At 39.0% G+C, this 19793-nt stretch overlaps 2 protein-coding genes across 4 annotated transcripts; both read left to right on the top strand.

Annotated features, from left to right (window-relative positions):
* The first annotated feature begins 3893 nt into the window (after positions 1-3893).
* Positions 3894-8261, top strand: cfap100 (cilia and flagella associated protein 100). 2 transcript variants are annotated; one of them, XM_087170988.1, is made up of 13 exons: positions 3894-3997; positions 4146-4362; positions 4490-4554; positions 4858-5021; positions 5201-5281; positions 5436-5627; positions 5854-5916; positions 6271-6313; positions 6418-6572; positions 6951-7080; positions 7222-7424; positions 7644-7737; positions 7982-8261. In XM_087170988.1, the coding sequence occupies exons 1-13, from the start codon at positions 3896-3898 to the stop codon at positions 8105-8107; spliced, it is 1635 nt and encodes a 544-aa protein (XP_087027114.1). In that variant the 5' UTR covers positions 3894-3895; the 3' UTR covers positions 8108-8261. The 2 variants fall into 2 exon arrangements, with proteins under 2 accessions (XP_087027114.1, XP_087027113.1); XM_087170987.1 differs by having other exon boundaries at positions 5436-5635; positions 5841-5916.
* Positions 8262-8733: 472 nt separating this feature from the next.
* ap1ar (adaptor related protein complex 1 associated regulatory protein) lies at positions 8734-19752 on the top strand. 2 transcript variants are annotated; one of them, XM_023395971.1, is made up of 10 exons: positions 8734-8923; positions 10746-10794; positions 10879-10905; positions 11373-11404; positions 11519-11615; positions 11794-11892; positions 12653-12714; positions 13405-13478; positions 13612-13734; positions 14442-19752. In XM_023395971.1, exons 1-10 carry the CDS (start codon positions 8853-8855, stop codon positions 14711-14713), a joined length of 906 nt encoding a protein of 301 aa, XP_023251739.1. In that variant the 5' UTR covers positions 8734-8852; the 3' UTR covers positions 14714-19752. The 2 variants fall into 2 exon arrangements, with proteins under 2 accessions (XP_023251739.1, XP_023251738.1); XM_023395970.1 differs by having other exon boundaries at positions 12650-12714.
* Positions 19753-19793: the final 41 nt, after the last annotated feature.

Below are 19793 nucleotides of genomic sequence, written 5' to 3'. Positions count from 1 at the left end.
ATACTACTGGACCTGTAGCTAATCAATCAGAATTCAACCACATCCTTTTCTCCTCACCAGCTCAGTCACCAGAGAAAATTCCCTCAGCTGCTGCAAAAACTATGAAGCACAATAAAAAAAAGAGCCGGTGTAGGGACAGTGACGCCTTGCATACAAATGTCTGCAGCCTTTGCAGCAGAAAGGGAAATTTGTTAAATTCAGCTGGCATTGACATAATGAAAGTCAACGTAGCGTTACTCTGTTTTAGATCAAAAAATCAAACTTGGCTTAAAATCTGTCCTTAAAAGCAAAAACAAAGCTGAAAGTTCAGGACAGACGGACCTGACTTCTGGTACGTTTAATCCAAGAAGGAAAGAGCTTTTTTATCAACTAACAAAGACTTTCTGTCGGGGTCCTCATGTAAGTGGATGTGTCATTTTTTGTGTCATTTTGTGGGACTTTTTCTTTCTGTCCAGTTTTCTGTGCATTACTGTGATGTTTGTGACTTTTGTCAGGACTTGCGTTTACATATTAACTTCAGTCACATGATAACAGTTGTTTGTATAATGTAATTTACATGATAACAGGTGGTCCACCACTTGTTATCATGAGAGCGAAGTTATATACTCAGGTCACATGCTGACACTTGAGCAAGTTTGCCGAAGAAGACCTTAGAATAAGTAGAAATATCTGGACAGGGAGCTAATAAGTCAACCTTGAGTTTCAAATAATTTACCAAAGGTATGTCTTCCCAAGTAAAGAATGTATATCTGTGCTTAAATTGACTATAAATAGTCAATTATCAAACATAGTTAACATTTACAGATCCCTATATTCGTTTAAGCACTTACATTATAGTAAGTCTTGTTATTTCATTAGCAACAAGGTATCAGGTAATTACTATAAAAGAATCATCTATAATCATGACACATTGATTCTTTTGGATTAATTAGTTACAATGACTTTTTGTGTCTGTATAGTTAATTTATTTTTATTTATATTTCTATTCATAGTTTGTGCTTGTGATGTTACTTTGCTCACTCTTATGATTCTGTTAATACAGAAATTATAGTGCATGAGTTTGAATGTGAGGTTCAGTGAATAAAGTTTCAGCAGATATGTAAAACAGCCAAACTTTATGAAATGCTGTTTCAGTCTGGAGCCCTGCAGCACAGTCGTATGGACCTGAGCTCAGTCTGTGTCTCACAGCCGCCTCAACAGCTTCCTGACAGCGTGGCAGCTCCAACTCTGCTCTGACATTTGTTTCATTACAGGAGGTCACTGCTGCTTTTTCACTCAGCCACCTAAACCCACTGCAATGAGGAAGAGAATTAGCCTCTAAGTACTTGTCCATTTCATGTTTATTCTTAGACAGTCCCCAAATTAACATGTTTCTCAAAAAATGCTTCCTTGTTTAATTTATTTCTGTGTATTCATCTGGATTTATTTCTGTACGCATTTATCTGGTGTTATATGGATGAGCATCTTTTTCCTTATTTAAAATGTTTTTTTGTTCTCTGAAGGTGGCGGTGTTAATTATGTTTAAAGAAAAGCTGTCGATCTCATTATGCATAGAAGGCTGAATGTTCACCTCTTATATAATACCGAATATCCACGGTCTTTGGGATACATGAGCGGAGGAGGTGGAGGCAATCTGTAATGCTCAAACAACCCATGCAGTGTTGTAAGAAACCAGCTGCTTTTACAGCATCTTCATGCTACAGCAACCAATGTCATACACATTGCAAGGCAGTGATACTGTAGGCAGAACAACTTTCCTGGAAACTGTCAGAGGACTGGTTGCAGACAGTGTGAAGAACAGTCATGTCAGGAATCTTATGGAGAAATAACAAGAATTAAAGGAAAGTTGGAAATGTAAATCAGGTCTTTGTGCTAGTGCTTGCTTGAGGTGTTCTATCCACTCCTGGGCATGAAGCAGTCCCTTCCAATCTGAATAAAAGCACCATTCCTCTTTCCTTACACAACGTGCCCTTTTTTCTGTTGCGAGAGCCAACACTCGCCCATGTGTTTGCATTACTTTAACCTGACAATCTGACACTGGGATTTCCTACAAGCAAGTGTAGTGTGTGGGCTGCTTTGTTGAGCTGAGATGTGCAGGGTCATGTGTGGATGCGTGGGAGCGCATGTACAGTATTAGATTCTAAGTATATTCACTTGCACACAGTGTGTTGGCAATCAAGTCAAGTTAACTTAGGAAGAAATTATCTCTGACATAGATGCACTACTCCAAACATGCCTTTCAACAGCATCACTTACAGTCCTGAAATATGGTTTTCAATCCAGCACAGAGAGGAAATATTGAGCTCAGCCTGGGTCAGACTGTGTGATCTGTCTATGCCATCTAGTGGAGAATGAATGTGACTGGCTTACAGAATTGATGAGCAAGCTTGAATTCCTCCTCCTGTGTCTAACTTTGCTAAATGTTAGTCCATCAAACCAAAGTCATTTTACAAACCTTCTGTTACTTTGGTTTGATGTATTTTTCAATACTTTTTCAACTAAAACATGAAAACACCACTGATGGTGTGTATCAGAGAATAGTGGCAGCAGTATCAGACGGTATATACACATATACAGACAGAGACTTAAAAGGCAGCTACACGTATAGTATACGAGTTGTCGTGTGAGGAGAACTTTACAAGGGGACCATGAAGGCAACAGTTTCCATGACAACAGTACACACATTGAACGGCCCGTTTGAGGGGCGAAGTTGTATGCTAATATTCTTCTCTTTATATACTTGTTCCGTGTGTGAACATCATTATAAGACGGTAGGTTGAATTTTTTATGAACATTAATGTGAAGAAGTGTGTTAAACTATTTTCTCTATGCTAATCTGTCCAGTAGCTACACCCAGTTGTTGTTTATCACGAGAAACACAAACCGGGGTTATCTTGTAACGTTAGCTAGTTTCAGAGGAAATTATTTGGTATTCTGCAACATGTAAGCACAGTACCAAGTGTTTTTCATTTTATTTGGCTTAAACTAGACTTCGACAACTTGCCCTGAATAGGTAATCACAAGGAAGAATAGAATAATTAAAAGCATCATAAAAATCAAAAGCCCTGTACACCAATGGTCCTTTCCCACAGGTGTTTTCACTTTAGCTTGATTAGGCCCCCCACAAAAGATCTTTATAATTCTAATTAGCACATTGAGTTTGACACATGACATCACGTCATTCCCAGCATGTTTCCATCAAACACAGGTCTAATCAGCAAACACATGAGAAAAAGCGAGCCTTTAATAATAATGAATATATTTTAAACACGAAAATGGCCAATAGCAAATTTGAAGTTGAGTTATAAACAATATGAATCATTGCCTGCAGAAATGTGTCTGAGGAAAGGACTTCAAAGGAGTTAAAAGTTGACACTGAGGCAGCCACCTTTAGTCACTGGCCCGAAGGTGAGACCAGCCAGGATCCCCCTCCTTTGGCAGTGCTATCCTGGTTTAGAAATACTGTTCTGGGCTACAGCCAATTTTTGGAATTATCTGGGCTAATGAAGAGATGTAGTATGTTTTCATTTGTTTTCTCTTTGTAACCTGCAGTAACACTGAGCCAGTGCAGCACCAGATGCCAAAGGAAATGTCAGAAATGTCATCACCACAACCTAGTAAGCTTTTGTTACAATGCCTCACACACAAGAACAATTCAAACAGACTAAGTGATTGATTGATTACTGATTAATTTGGACCATTGTTGTCAATATGTTTTCAACAGAGGGACCAGAGGTTTCTTCAGGCAGCATTGTTGTTTCAGAAACAGAAAGTGCTGCCAAATCACATAAACAAGGTAGAGTGGGCAAAGTGACAAGTCTGAAAAATAGAGACAAAACTATAGGAAACTACACACCCTCATTAGTTTTGTGTTTTCACTCCATTGTGTGCAGACATGAGGAGAAGGAGGAAGGAGATACGACAAAGCCCATTCAAAGTACCAGAAAGTAATAGCATTTTTCTACAGAGCGTAAATGAAAAAGAGAGCCAAAGAGAGGTTGGTCTGTGCGCTTGAGTGCAATTGTGTTTATAGAATACATTTATTTTTTTACATACACTGCATGATATTTATCTGACTCAGTGTTTGCAAGAAGTGAAAAATTGATTGTTGCGCTGTTTAAGTCATGCTGCTCCTCCATGCTCAGGAGATGCGTAAATTCCTGGCTCTGCCAATTGATAAGAAGACGACCCACGCTGCACGAATGATGACCAAGATGAAGAAAGAGCTGGTGGGAAAACTGGATGAGGAGGAGGAGGGGGAAAAGGAAAAGATGAAGAATCTAAAACAAATCAAGAGTAAGACAACTTTCCCTAAACAAACACTGAGCAGACATGAGTTGAAGATGGCCATGATGAAACGAGGTGAGAGACTATAGAGTCAAATTATGTCAAATTTTGTAAAGGTACTACTTGTAGCTTTTTGAAACCCCTATCTGCATTCCACAGCCACTGGATGGCTGATGAACTGATTGCTATTTTTTGTCCTCAGAAAACGTTACAAAAGACAGCAAACATGACTTAATCTCCATGGAACGACAGAAGGCAGTGTTAGAGGTAAATCATTTTATGAGTTGCTAAGATTTTAAAAAAGAAAGTCATGAAAACAATCTGGACTCATAATCAGGTTCTCAGTCTACAGGTGCTTTATGCATGAGTGTTTGCTTTCTGTCAGCTATCTAGTCATCCTGATCTACATACTACTGTACATGTGAAAAAAGCTGATGTCACTCTACACGTGTTAAAGAAACATCTATTACTCAGTTGTTTTGTTCAATCAGTATCTACTCCTTCAACTGCCAGTACATCTCTGACTGTGTTCAGTTCCTATTCAATCATCTCCAATGCTCCCTTATTCAGTTATCTCTATTGACGAAGAGGGGCGAAATTTCGAGGATGGACAAGGCCATTGCAAAAGAGGAGAGACAGCTTAAACAACTTGAAAGGATGATTGCAAGAGACAACCTCATCTTTGAAGAGTTCCTCAGGGAGAATGAGAAAAAGTCTGTGGAGGCCAGAACATTGTAAGTATCAACATATGAAGTGGTTTCATGTTATTGTGACTAAAGATCAAATTGTGGGTCTTCAAATTCGGTTTTACTCTTATTATGATCTCAATACAGATTGGTGTTTATCCTAACAAGACATTCATATGATGTTTAAAAAGTCACAATGCAAATGATTGTCTTGTCTCTGTTGTCAGTTTTGAACGGGAGGCCAAGTCCAAACAGGAAAAGAATGCTGAGATCAAGAAACTGACTGCTGAAATAGGCACCATAAACAGGTAGCACGCTCATGATGTTGTATTATTAACATTTGTATATTAGTTAATCATATTTTAAGTAAATACAGTGAAAAAGTATAAATGGAGGTGAATAAAGTTGGAAAGACACAGTGTCATGTCATCTGGATTTAAATCTGGTATTTCTTCTTCACAGTGAACTTGCCAAGTTTGAAGAAATCCTGATAGACTACAAGAGATACAAAGAGCTTCTGTTCAAGCTGTCTCCTCCAGAGTGGCAGGAGGCCCAGAAAGCTAAGGCTTCTTTGAAATCTAAAGTCCTGTGTGACAAAAACACACAGGACAAGCAGAAAAGGAAGCCTAAGGAGTCAGGAATTAGTCACGGCAAGTACTTCAGCTTGGTGCAAGGAAAGACCAAGTGAATCAACATAAAGTAGATTATGAGGACAGGGGTGACACTGGTTAATGTCCTGAAACTGTGTTTTCATAATTTTGTTTTGTTTTGTTTTATTTTATTTTATTTTATCAGTATTATTAACGGTTTGTTGCAACAAGTATGGACGGTGCTAGTGGTGTGATTTGAATGATAACATGTGCACAGGTTTGGTGTCCAGTCCAGGTAGAGAGCTGCCTTGCATCAGAGAGACCAGTCTGTCCTCAGCCCACAGCGACACAGTGTAATCACCAACACACTCACTTCAAACACAACACTGTGTCTTCAATGTTGTGTTTATGCGCAGTATATGTCTTGTAGAGTCATACAATCTGAAGCAGTGGTAAATAAGGCAGGGGTTCTCATAAGGCAAAAGAAACACTAATTATAATTTTTACCTGTCCTCGTATATGGTAAATGCTGTGATATACTTTTATATGGTCATTTGAACATTCTCTCTCTCTTCACTTTCTCTCTGTTGTAGCACACAGCATGCTAGTATCACTTTGAACATCTTGCACAAAACTCATTTGAAATCCTGTTTACATGCTGCTGCAAAACTTCCTCCTGAACCCAAACTCTTTCTTTGGCATTTCAGGATCACAAATTCTAATCTGGATATTGACATCTCAGAGTATGAGGTCAGTTTTCCACTGAAGCAGTTTGTTTTCTTAATCTTGAGTTTTTATTTGCAGTGCTTACAGTACACCCATCTCTCCCACTTTGTTGTGTCACCTCTCTGCAGGATCAGCCAGAGCTGTACTTTTCTGATCCCCAGCAGCTTCTAGATCTGGTGACTGAGCTGACAGAGCAGAACTTGTCCCTGATTCAGAACTCAACAAGGGTTGAAGTGACAATGGAGGGGCTCCGACAGTCCGTGGAGACGGCCAGGAAGAAGATGTAAGCATCGTGGGTTGAGGATTAGTGAATTAATTATTTTGGCATTGGCCATTTTTACCTGTTGTCTTTCCTAAAAAACTTCTTTTGCAGTTCACGCTGACATTCTTACTATATGGTCACAGGGATTATCTGTCTATTGTTATCTGTATTTTTTATTAATTCTCCATCACTGTGGATGACAGTTTCAGCTAAACAATCAGATCAGAAAATGGAAAACAAAAAAAAAAAATGTAGGTCCATTTTCCCCATTTCCTGAACCTTTCTGTTTGGAATTTCAGACCTGTTTTTATACGTTTTTAGTTTCCCAAACAATATTCATTCATTCATTCCCTCCTCTCTGTCAAATCCATCCAATGCTAAATCCCTTTCTGTCCATAGTGAAAAGGAGGAAGAGCAGCTAAATATACAGATAGATGAGATTAACCAAAGAATCAACAAAGAGAAGGCGGGAGGCAACAAGCTCAAACAGAAGGTTCAGGTCCATGTCTCATTGAACACAGAAGACCAGGTAAGCAAGCACAAAATATAATAACTTTTTTTCCAAACACTTTTAAAATCTTAAAGTTCTTTAAATTGATCTCTGTGGTCACAGAAGACTGTCCACAGCATGCTCACGTTGACTATTTGAGTGTCTTTCTCTTGCTGACAGGATGTGATGCTTGAAGCTCTCGGTGACAAAGTGTCAGAGGTGTATCGCAGCTGCGTGGATGACAGGATGACCAACCTCAGCACCTTGGAGAAACTTGTCAGTATTGAGAACCGTATGTCTATACTGCTGCAGGGCCTTGAGAGCATCCCTGAAAAGGTCTTGGAGATGATAAAGCGGATAAAAGACAGCGAGAGGAGGACCAGGTATGTCTCAGTGACGATACTTACGTTATATTCACTAGAAGAAAAATTGATTATGTAACAAATTCAGGACTTTTGTGAAGATTAATGACAATCATGTCACAGCATAACTCCTGCACACCAGGATTGTTTTTCCTTCAATATATTCTTTATATGCTTAATAAAAAACACAGTAGCTATGTTATTTTAAAAAATCCCCTCTCTTTGTACATCATGTTGCAGGGAGCGTGAAGAAAAGCTGAGAGAGCAGAGAGAGAAACAGAAAGAAAGGATGAGGAGGTATATGGAGAGATCCCTGGCTGACTCCAAGAAAATAGTAAGTCATTCACTTAAAAATGTAATTATATTTTTATTTATAAATTTATATTTAATTTATACTATTCTTTGAATTTTGTATTATCACTAGTAAACATCAAAATTTAATTAAAACAATTTTATATCAGTAAATTATCACTACCTAAATTGGATGACCACCTGTCTTAAACACTGAGACTGAATTCACAGTAAAAGTGAAAAAAAAAACAGGAGCAATGCTTAAACTCTATCCCATTTTCTTTCAGACTGGGAGAAAGCTCATGCCCAGATGCATGCCTGTTGCCCCGAAAGTCAAAGTCAGCAATGTGGACAACATCCCCGTCGTGGACGAGCTCCATGACTACCTTTTCACCTCTGATGACATAGAGTAAAAAACAAACAAAAAACGAAAATTATGCAAAGAAAATTATGTTTTAAATATTAAAATGCAGTCAGCCTCATTAGCACATATGATTTGTAACTGAACGATTATTATTTACTACTGGATTAAAACCTTCCAATCTCTGTCTGAGGTCACAGAGAAACCACTCAAATCAGACCCTGTTCTGGCTGTTTTTTGGTGTGAAAGCTTCTGATATAATTGTCAAACAATAATCTCATTTTTTTCATAACATTGTTAACATGTAGACCGATTCTATTAAACTGGAAGCAGAAGAACCTACCAGCCCCCTCAGCCCTGTTAAAAGATGTGAGTTGACCACCAGCAAGAAGCAGTGGTTTTGGATTGTGACCCCTTATAATGAATCAGTGTCTTGTTGTAAAACCCTTATCAGGGATAATTTGACTGACATCATTAGATAAGCGAGCCAAACATTTTTTCCTTAGTACTCCCTCCATCTTTAAAATGTAAGAATAAAGCAACAAGATCCCATTTTTCGTGCAGGTTTTAAAATACTGTCTCATTCTGTGCCAGAACCTGGTCACATTTATTAAAAGCTACACTAAAACGACAGTAGGCGGTGGTGTTGAACATTTCAGTCTGGCATGTCATCAACCGAAGAGGAAGGAGGATGAGGAAGTGGCTGGAGAAGAGGACTGGACCTGGAGATGTAGCTACCAGCAGTGATGCACCAGCAGCTGTCAGGCAGCTAGATATTAGTAATATTTGACAATGCGATGGGTAACTGCTGGGCATACTGTGTCGGGCTCTTCAGGAGAGAAGCCAACAGGATCCAGAGAGGAGGCGGGTAGGTGAAACATGGCTTTATCCGGGGGAGCTAACTAACTAGCATCATCTGAACCAGTGTATCCGGTTACTGCTAACATTAGCCAGCAGTTGGTTAGCTAATAGCTGATACCACAGGGTGTACGGTAAGACTTTTTGACAGCTCTGTGTGTTAGCCTGGTGGTGATGTAACCGAGAGATAAAGGCCGGTCAGTGAGATACTGGATATGCTGTTGTGCGGATCGACCTGCAGTCAGACAGTGGCAGCAGGAATCAAGACCCCACCCCTATCGTCAACAGTGTGGACATGGGGTTAGCTAGGTCTAAGTAAAGGAAAGCACTAGTATGACACAGACCGAGCCAGAGCTGCTGAAGTGGTCTTTGACAATGATAGTAGACTAATACCTGGACCTCATAGTTCAGCCTGTCTTCCTAATGCACACACTGGTTCTCAACTGTCTGTTTCTTGTGTTACTTACAGGCAGTCATGTCACCATATTTAAGGTTAATAATTAATGTCTTTAGTCTGACTTTACCCTGTGCTTTGTTAAGATTAGAGAAGGCTTGCTCTCCTCCAGCAGTAAGCTGTCCCACACTCAGTCACTTCCATGTGTTTCCATATTGGAGCTGATACAACAGAAGTTATAAAGTATCTGTCTGAGACTGTCAATTTAGAAACCTCATCATGAATATGTATACGTACACTTTGCCCGCTCCCATTAGGTCATGCTGTAACATTGTAAAATAACAACCGTCTTGATTGGAGTAATAAAATGCAAGTTTTGTTCCACACTACATGCAGAGAAATAAACAGAATGATTGATAGAAAGTTTGATTTGGCATCATTATGAGGTTGAACATCTTAAATGAATCATGGACATAACGAGCAAAAGCTGTTAATATTGTGTCACTAAAGCTGTTTCCTATAACCTGTCAAAGGTAAAACACCTGTGATGTCTATTGTTAGAGCAGCAGACCTGTTTGATTGCAGACCTCTTGACATGTCATTGGAGGAAAATCACAGGTGTAATCAATAACGTTAATTATAGCTGCACCTGATATTGTCTACGCTGACAAATCATTGATGTTATTAGCTACACCTGTGGCTCTCCAGTGTTTATTCAGCAGCAGTTTTCTGCTGCATATGATTCAATGTGTTGATTCACCTTTTAAATAACTAACCATGTCTTTGACAGAACGGCACATTGGTCAATTTACCTGCTTAGTTAGTTTATAGACAAAAACAATCATCCGTGTATTTACAACAGATCACTGGTGTTTGGGTTTGATGATGACATTTCAGCATATGTTTTCTTGTGTAAGTGTGGGTGGCCACACGTCCGTGTCAGTAATATGAACTACACAGATGGAGTGGACATATGTAAATGGACAGACTGCAAACATAGCTAAACTAACGAAGGAAACATATGTCTCCTCATCAGAAAGCAATATATGCCATTTGCATAGACGTTTCCAAAGTCAGAGCTGCCTCCATTAAATTCAATTGTCCAACATTTCTGATAAGAGCTTCTCCAGAATGTATGCTAATGCTAACAACGAAACACACATTATGAAGTCGCGGTGGGCCCCAAGTCTTATTTACAGTAAGAGGGTTCATCAAAGGTTATTATAGGTTGTGTATGATATACAATTTTTGTGCTAACTGTTACAGATGAGCAGCATGGTCATTGAACTCAATTCCTTCCCCTAGATTCATTCCTCGTGTTCATCTTAATGTCAGAGCTATACAGTGTAATCATCTTACAGCTCCTGAAGGTAAAATTACAGCAGTTCACTTTAAATTTTTAAGCTGTGTGTTCATGTTCTCTGATTTATTCTTACAGATCCAAATATTTCCGAAGCAGCACCACAGGGGAACATTACACAATAGAGGTATGAATCATACATTTACTAGAACTGTTATTCAGCTTTTATCCAGTGTGATGCTATGTCTAATTGTGTATTTTAATTTTGCAGTTTGAAAATCTGGTAGAGAGTGATGAGGTAAGTCTGATCATCTTTCTGATTATGTTTATTTTTAAGAGCTTTCAGGACCTAAATAAGTTAAGGGAAAACGTTGTTAGTGACTTTTCTCTCAGTTCCATTATTGGTCTACTGCTTGGGACACAATTACATTGTAAAAGACTGAGTAAGTGTTTTATAAGACATGTAGTCTAATTAAAAGCTGCATTATGCTGCTACTCCCAGGATACTTTTTACTTCCAGACTCCCGCCAGACTTTCCTGGAGAAAGCCATTCTCCAGTGATGGATAGAAAAGGATGGGTGCACCCACTGCGCACCCATCACTGTAATATGGCAGTCTTCCATTATTCCCTCCAAGCCGTAACTAGATTACTGTCTGCAGAGTCCCAGACTGGTAGCACTTTAGTCAAACAGCGCAGCAGTGAAGATGTGTTTTACACTGGAATTCAATGCTGTATGGTCACATCCTTTGTTTTTTGCATTGCAGGGGGAGGGAGACAGCCCGCAGCCCTTCCCAAGGTCAGAGGTCTTGTGACTAAAAAATGATCATGAGTTCCTTGATTAAAAAAACACTTTTTGAAAGAATTTGAAAGGATAGTTAACCTTCAATATATTGTTTTGCTTTTTTATTAGGCCCATCAGTGAAGATGAAATCAAGCACCTCAGAGAACACCGCTACACTGCGATCTCAGACAAGCAGATCCTCATAGACCAGAAGCTACAAGCAGAGGTAAGGCACAATTTCAAAAAGCTTCTTTAGAGGGATCCGTCTTTGTTAGATTAACAGCCCCCATCATTTCATTTTACGTTTTAGACCTATTTTTGCTTATTTTTAATTTGCTGCATTGTTTTTTCTGTTTTGTAATTTTCTGTTTTGTGTTTGTTTCATTTTTGTTATTTCTGCTCAGTTAGAGGCACAAGAGGAGAATTTAAGGCTAGAAGAAGAGGCTAGAAATGCCGCCCAGCGTGAGGCCGCCAAGTTGGCACGTGAACGAAAAATGAAGGAGGTGAGGCGGCACTGAGCGCTCCCTTCTGCCAGGCTGACTTACTGCTTGGCTAAACAACTTCTCCTCTAACCTACTGGCCCCAGCATTTCAAGTCCTCAGCCTTCTGTGTCTTAAAGGACACAGTGATATTTTCTCTGTTCAGTCTTCTTCTTGTGCTCATTAACCTGTCTTTGTCATCCAAGTCAGGGAAAGTGTTGTCTGTGACGGTGCTTCATTTATGTGGAAAACAGTTTGTAGCATTGTTAGCATTTCTAATCATTCCCTGGACAAAAAAATAATCAATAGGTACAGTGTATTTCAGCCACTTTATAGTAGTGAAGCAAACGATTTATTTACTTGGGCACTTCAATATGTAATAATTTTTACTAGAAAAATACAAAATATACTATTTGCCAATAGACAAAGCACTGGACCTTATTCATAAGTGCAAGCAGTGAGAAAAAAGACAAGGTCCATGCTGCAGAAAAGACCATTATTTTGCTGGGCTTCTTCTTCTTCTACTTCTGAAAATGGCTTTTATTATTTTGTGATATGATGAAAATGGGACTGTTATGATTCAGATTTCTTAGTTGTTTTTCATGCCACATTCCACTGCTTCTTTGCTGTTTTTGTTTTATAAAGTTGTTTGCTCACATGTTTTCTTGATGGCACCAAAACTGTTAAATGTCTGTTTTCAGTTAATATAATCTGTCTGTATTTTAATAGTGGGAAGATATTACTTTTTTTTTTTTGTCTTGATCTATGGTGTTTTTGTTAGCAGCTGTCTGCCCAGAGGACACGGGGGAAAGCAGATGGCTCTGTCAGTGAAACTCAGCAAAGAAAGTGAGTCACTTAAGTTCATTAGACAACAGAATGGTTGTTGGGCCGAGGACAAACTGCGGTCATGAGGCTCTGCATAGGTTTCAGTAGACATACCAAGGAGACAGTAATCTTGGAATTTGTGATAAGTTGAGTCTTTCATCCATCTCAGTTGGTGGCAGATGTAAAGCAATATTTGAAAACTTTCAGCATCTGGCAGATCACAACTCTCTCAGCCCCTCAGATGGATGATATTACCATTTGTTGCTATTTGGCAGAAGGAATTTGTCTTTTTTCAGCTCTCAACAGAAACATTGATTTAATGATGTGAGAACTCGGTGTGTTCCTGCAGTCACGCAGTGTGTAGGCTGCAGAGCAGATATTAAAGCACTACAAGGTATCCAGTCTCAGAATTCAATGCTTAACAAATTTTCACTGTGCCAGACGGGAGCTGCGAGCTCACAAATCCTCATACTTTACAGTGGTAATGAAAGGAGGCAGCTCTAACAAAGCTGAGCACAGTATCAGTTTTCATTTCCTCCGAATGTGAAGAACAGGTTTGAAGTAGAAGACTTAGAAAGAAGCGTTATACAGGCTGGCTTCAGTTTAGGACAGATGTTTTTGTGCATGTATTCATGTTTGTGCACTTTTTTCATGAGTGAATGGACTTCGAATTGTTTTATTTTTGTGTTGATACATTATTGCCTGTTTCAGACAAACCTCTGGGGAGGATTTCGATGCCTACCTCCAGAATGTAAAAGCCCAGTCTGAGGCTTTCAGGAGCAGCAGTGAGTGACCTTCAAGTCTTGCTGATAAATAGACCATGTGTTTGTTTACCGGTTTTAGAGAAAACTGCATTTCCATGGAAAGGTTAAAGAGTTACATGCACTCTTTTGTAATAATGTTCTCCATTGTTACCAGGACTTCCTTCAGACACGAATGTGGTGACTCCCAACACAGAGTGCAGCTGGGATTTCACCACTAAGACCCGCTCCACCAATGATGACGGCACCTCACTGGACCTAGAGTGGGAGGATGAGGAAGGTGAGACTTTCATTTTTGCTCACATCGGGAAGGTTTCTCAAGCTGAGCTGTTCATTTTCCTGTTGAGAGTCACCTTTGACTCCTCAGCTACAGAGTTAAGAAAAAATGCCCAGTCCATCAAATATTCATTCTGTTTAGAGGTTCGATCACACTGAGCAAGACCAAGTCAGAGCTCTCTCTGCTTCCACAACCCAGGGCTGCTTCTGTTTTTCAGTGACACTGCAGCAAAGAGGAGGAAGATGAAGCAGCACACACAGTTTATCTTCACTGTATCAACCCTTCTCAAAAGCCCAGCAGCAGAAACACATGATTAACTGTAGGCATATGCAGTACTGTAACACAAACCCCACACGTTATTAGTATTATTATGCATTTTTCTAAGGCGGGAGCGCTGTGGGACTGGCTGCTTCTGTGCTGTTTTACCTGTGTGTCCTGTATTACACCCTAACAGATATATACAGCCAATTCAGATCAGTCAGTCAGTCCTATATATACATACTACCAGCATGTCTTCAAGTCAGGTTCCATAAAAGACATAAAAATACAATTAAGTGTGGTATTTTAAGTTTAAAATTTGGTTCAGAAAGTCTGTAGGAACAGATTACATGCTTTGTGGCCCCTCTGAGCCACCAGATTAGCGCCTGCAGCAGTTTTTGACTTCATCGACTTCTGTTGTCAGAATGAAAACTTGTGTCCTTGCGTTGTAGGAATCAATCGAGCACTTCCAGCCTGGGAGAGGTCTCGGACGGAGGAGGACATCCTGCGCGCAGCCCTGAGGCCCGGCGGCAAGCAGATGGACAGCGGCCCGACCTCGGCCTCCGAGGACTCCAACGCACTGGAGTGGGAAAATGATTTTGTGAGTACTCACCCAGAGGACAGTGCAAACACTGAATTTGAAGGGTTTGTCAATCCCGTCCTAGACACTCCCTCTGAGGACGCTTCGGACTGTGGCCTCAGGTTGGACAACCAGGACAGATAGTGTCCAGCACCAAAGGAGATGTTTGTCGAGCCGTCTTCATGTCAAAGCTCACCAGCTTTTTGCCTCATGAAATGGAAATGTACTTACATGCTCTTCATATTCTGTAATATGAGACTCTGATGCTGCGGTAATATGTTGTGGATCTCTACACTACAGTGCATTGTAGTGATGTTTTTATCAAATACTCATTTTTCAGTGCCTTCATTTGCTGAATTAGCCGACCATTTTATGCGTTGTAATTGGTCAGTTACATCCATTACAACCATTTGACACGTTGCTCAGTAAGTGCTGATTTTCAGAGCACAGGTGGTCCTACATAAACTAGTATGTTGCCAAGTTACTTATTATTACTTTAATGTGAAAGCAAGTTGCTGCTGTAGGACATGTGTATTATACTCACTGATAGAAATGGGCACATTTCACTGGTTGCAGGGAGGGTGTTCATGCAGAATCATATATCAAGGTACTTGGTCTAAATCCCAGTAGGGGAATTTGTTCTCTGCATTTGACCCCTCCTAACTATTTAGCAGCAGTCTACAGCCACAGAGCAGTCGGTGCCTGGGGACCAAACGCAGTTCTGAGATCAGAGCCTTGCTCAGTGGTAATGGCAAGAGTATTCTGCATGTATTCTGGGTTGGGAAGAAACCCCCACATAAGCACAGAAAACAACATCAAAGCTACAGAAAATAGTCCTCACTCTGCCCTTCTTCTCTCACCTGTTTCAGTTTTGTCCTCCTGATTTATCAAGTTACTGCATGATGGCTAAAAAGAACTGAATTTCACATCCACACAACAAGTTGTTGATGAAAAAGATGAAACATTAGAGTAAACTTTCAATTTCAATTAATCAGCACAATGGTACAGCCACTGTCTCCACATTTGAGACTGCACCCAGGATGGTTTCTACTTCTTGTTTAAATGTTCCTTTGAATCATTGGATGCTTGCTCAGCCTATTTTTGTATAATTGTTTGTATAACAGCGGCCTCAGACAAGGCGTGCATTTTGTGAAATGCTGTCGGTGCATGCACTCTGACAAGAAGGCTGGGCTCACTGCGCTGCCATCAGCTGCTGTGCTAAGTGAGTTTTTATACTTCTAGTCCTGTTGCTGTAATTTGTGTATCTTCTGACATTTTAATAGATCAACAATCAGGTATCTAATGAGGAATTCATTCAACCAGGCTCAAAAGCAACCTCTGTATTTGATGAAAAGTGTCAGCCTCTTAGGTCTAACAGCTTCATGTCCAGAAAAAAATAAAAATGGAGAAGCCCAAGCATGAAAACACCTTCACTGTCCTTTTGCAGTAAAATGCTCAATAGTATTTTGATTCTAAATATACACATTTCCAATAGTCTATTAGTGAACATCTGACAACTAGAGACCTTTTTATAAAATAATTTAATTAAGCACATACAGTGACTCATGTTCATGGGCCTGTTGGTCTATTGTAGAACATCTGGATTTTTTGTTTCCAGTGATTGTCTTCAACTGGTTCTCTGCTTAAATGTAATAAGTAAGGGAACATGGAAATAAAAATCCTCAAATTTAAGAACTTTGAATGACCAATATTTTGACAGCACTAACTACCTTCACCAAGGAGGTTAGGTTTTCACCCATGTTGGTTTGTTTGTTTATTTGTCAGCAAGTTTACGCAAAAAAGAGCTGAACCAATTTGTACCACACTTGATGGAAGGATGGGGCCAGAGAAGAACCCAATAAATATTGGTGCAGATCCATTAGAGCAAGACCGACATGTAGGATTGTCTGTTGTATGCAGAGGTATGCGCTCTACTGAGTGCCATTCTAGTTCCTGCTGATTTTCTAAACCGTGTCATGTATCCAAACAACATGGGTAAAACACAATTATTAAGCTGTTAATGTGAAACACAAAATAATACAGCGGAATGATGAAATAAATATACAACAAAGGTGGAATATCGGAGGAGACAATCTTTACCTAAATGAAAAAATCACTCTGTTTACAAGCTTTAAAAAAGACACTGCTGATTTCTGATTGGTTGCTCATGTTTGGCATTTATTCAAGACACAAATCACTTTTGAGTGTAATAAATATACATCTAAAATGATATGAAATCCAAACCAGGTATTCTGACCTTAAAAAACATTCATAAATCTTAGTCTGTAGTTGTTCCCTGCTAATAATGAAAGCAATATATTGTGGAGAGTGAGATCTGAGATTGGATGCAAAAAGACCACTGTTAGCAAACATGCCTCTGTGGCCTAAACTTCGGCACGTTCCAGGCTTTAATTGATCCAGAGCTGCTCTCCCAGGGAATGTGCTGTATACATTATTCTAGTTCTTGTGCATCACATTTTTATACGCTGATGTTGACCCGTCACATTCAGTCGAGCACGAGTTGGGACAGTGAGTGTTTCACACTGATTATTTCATCTGTTTGAATCAGAGGTAGTTTACAGATTGCACTCTAATGTGTGGACTTTTAATTTGGTTGTAGGAGATGATTCACTTGTGTGAGGAAGAAAATGTGCACTACTATTTAAGTGTGTAGATGAGACACGGGTTCATTTGCAGAGATTTGAGTTGTGTTATTTAAAGATAGTATTGTTTTTAAACACATTACGATATTATGCTTTGCTGTGATTACATGATATCTGGTTAATCACTGTAATTTCCTGTAAAAAAAAAAACAAAAACAAAACTGTAATTTAGCTTTCCTTGTCACACTGAGCCTAAGAAAAAAAATAAAATATAGATAAAATGTCTTGGACATCACATGCATTCACTGTAAAGACCTGGTGTACATGGGGCACAGAGCACAGCTGTTGTTTGGTACATTTGAAGTGACATTAATTAACAGAACCATCGTCAGTTTAACTGGTCTTGTTAGTTGTTGGTAAGTGCATAGTTTTGTGAATTTTCTCATTTTGTAAAGTGATATTTCCTACTGGCAGAATGTTTGAATTTCTCTCCCAAAAAAAACCTACAAGTACAAGACTCAAGGTTGACAAACTGAAGTGATAGGGGAATTACAGACAACAGCGAAGCCACTTCAAAGTCACACTTTCATTGCGATACAAACTACACATTTATGATACACATTATAAATCTATAATACAAATTACACATCTAAACTCTCTACTAAGAGCTTGAGAAAAGTCTAAAAAATACACATCTTGCCTTTCCATCTGTAAAAATATTATATCAAAGTGAACTCTCACTTTACCCAGAGGTACTATATGGATGTATTATAAGCCACCAGTTGGGGCTACCACTAATTTTTATACGGCACTGTGGTGTGTGTTTCTTTGTGATCCGTCATCACTCATCACCACTGTGGTTCAGAGGGTTAAAACAGACACTGTTTGTAATACTGTAGACTCATCCACTGAAGCCTGTTCACTGTACAGATCACCTTTTTTTTTTATAAAAGTCAGTACTAGTAACTGGTTTCCCAAAATCATATGACTTAGTCAAGGACAAACAACCGGTAAACCTCCTCAAATGATGTTGAATGTATTCATCTCCTCGAAGGCAGACTGCAAATTGAAGTTTAGCTTTGGGGAACGCTCTGCTGTTTATTGTTTTCAACAAAATCAAAAAAGGTCAAAATGTGAAAATCAAAGTAATTAGCTGAAAAGTCTCACCTCTCTGGAGGTCGTCCACAGTGGTTCTCCGTCTGACTCAGCTTTGTAAAAGTCGCCTTCTTGCTTCAATGTGTTGAAATGGACGGTCAAAAATCTGTGACATTTCTCAACACTGAATGTCCCTTTGCTGCTCTGTGTTTAAAATACAACACTGAATCAACTTCCTGTCAGTTCATGAAAATGTTACTCATCAGCTGCTCTGAACACTTTGTGCCTTGCTGGCATAGTTTTCATATGAATAATCCTCTGTGAATGGGAAGTCATGTATTTTGTAATTCTGGTTTTTGGAGTAAGTAGAAGACTTAATATATTTACTATTATTATTTACCTGTTTGATCAACAAGCATCTCTTACCTTATAATGGTTACAAAGTAAAAAATACTGACAGATTTCCTGATTTGGAAAAAATAGGAACGTGATATATAACTCAATTTGTTAATGTGATGTACTTTATTGTACATTTAAATGTGATGTTTTTAATCACACTGCAGCGAGACATTTGGCAGTTGTTACACAAAACAGTTACTTACAGCTGTTTCTGTATGAATCCATATAACTATAATCATTCATTTGTCCCTTGATGACCCCACTTAATGGAAGTTTGTCACAAACTGGACTAAAGTGTGCACATAAGAGTAGATTTGGAGGGGGTCATCTTTTCTTTCCAAGTTTGCACCAATAGAGACTACGACTTTACTTCCTTTTTAGCCTGGATGTCTTTGTAAATAAAAGTTGTCTTTGCACATTTCCATTGCTATGGCATATTTTTCTTTACAAGAGATAAGGAGGTTGTGGAAATGGTAATTCTTTTTTGTACATAAATTAGTAAAATATTTGATTACTTAATACCATGGTTTTGGTTTTCTATGACAAACGTAAGAAAAAATTAGGAAAAATGTGAGCAATTTCTAGAATTGGCTCAACGCCACTATGTCAAGGTTCATTGTGAATATTTAATTAGATCAGTGTAAACTCATAGCTGCATTGCAGCAACACTGGCATTTGAGTAGACACAACCTCTTGTGTTTTGTTTTAGAAATAGCATCGAATGAGTTTCCTCTGCTGGTTATATTTGAGCAAATCGTTACTGTCAACATTTAAGATTTCCTTAATGGGGACAGAAATGGATGGAGGATTTAACAGAATGGGACAGATATTTTTAAACAAGAGGCAGAAATGTAAACTTTTCCTTCTCCTCACAGTAAGGACCAAATCTCGAGTGTGGCTGTAGGGTTAATTGCCACCTGTTTCTCATTACCGACCTGTAACTTGTAATAAGCACATTTGCCAATGAAGGATTTCTCTTCTTTATTATGACAATTTGAAGCTCTGATTTTTCTTGTGGCATGCAACATTTTGGGTTTTGTTTGATTGCAATGAATCCAGCCTCAAAATAAACTGGTACCCAAGTCATCTTGTCTAGTCTTTCCGATGAATGGATAGATAGATAGATA

This window comes from Seriola lalandi, unplaced genomic scaffold (assembly GCF_002814215.2).
Source record: "Seriola lalandi dorsalis isolate HSWRI2012SDOR001 ecotype SW California unplaced genomic scaffold, Sedor1 jcf7180002054971, whole genome shotgun sequence".
In the NCBI taxonomy this organism is placed as follows: domain Eukaryota; kingdom Metazoa; phylum Chordata; class Actinopteri; order Carangiformes; family Carangidae; genus Seriola; species Seriola lalandi.
Note: the sequence above shows the minus strand (reverse complement) of the source record. Positions and strands in the feature narration are given on the sequence as shown.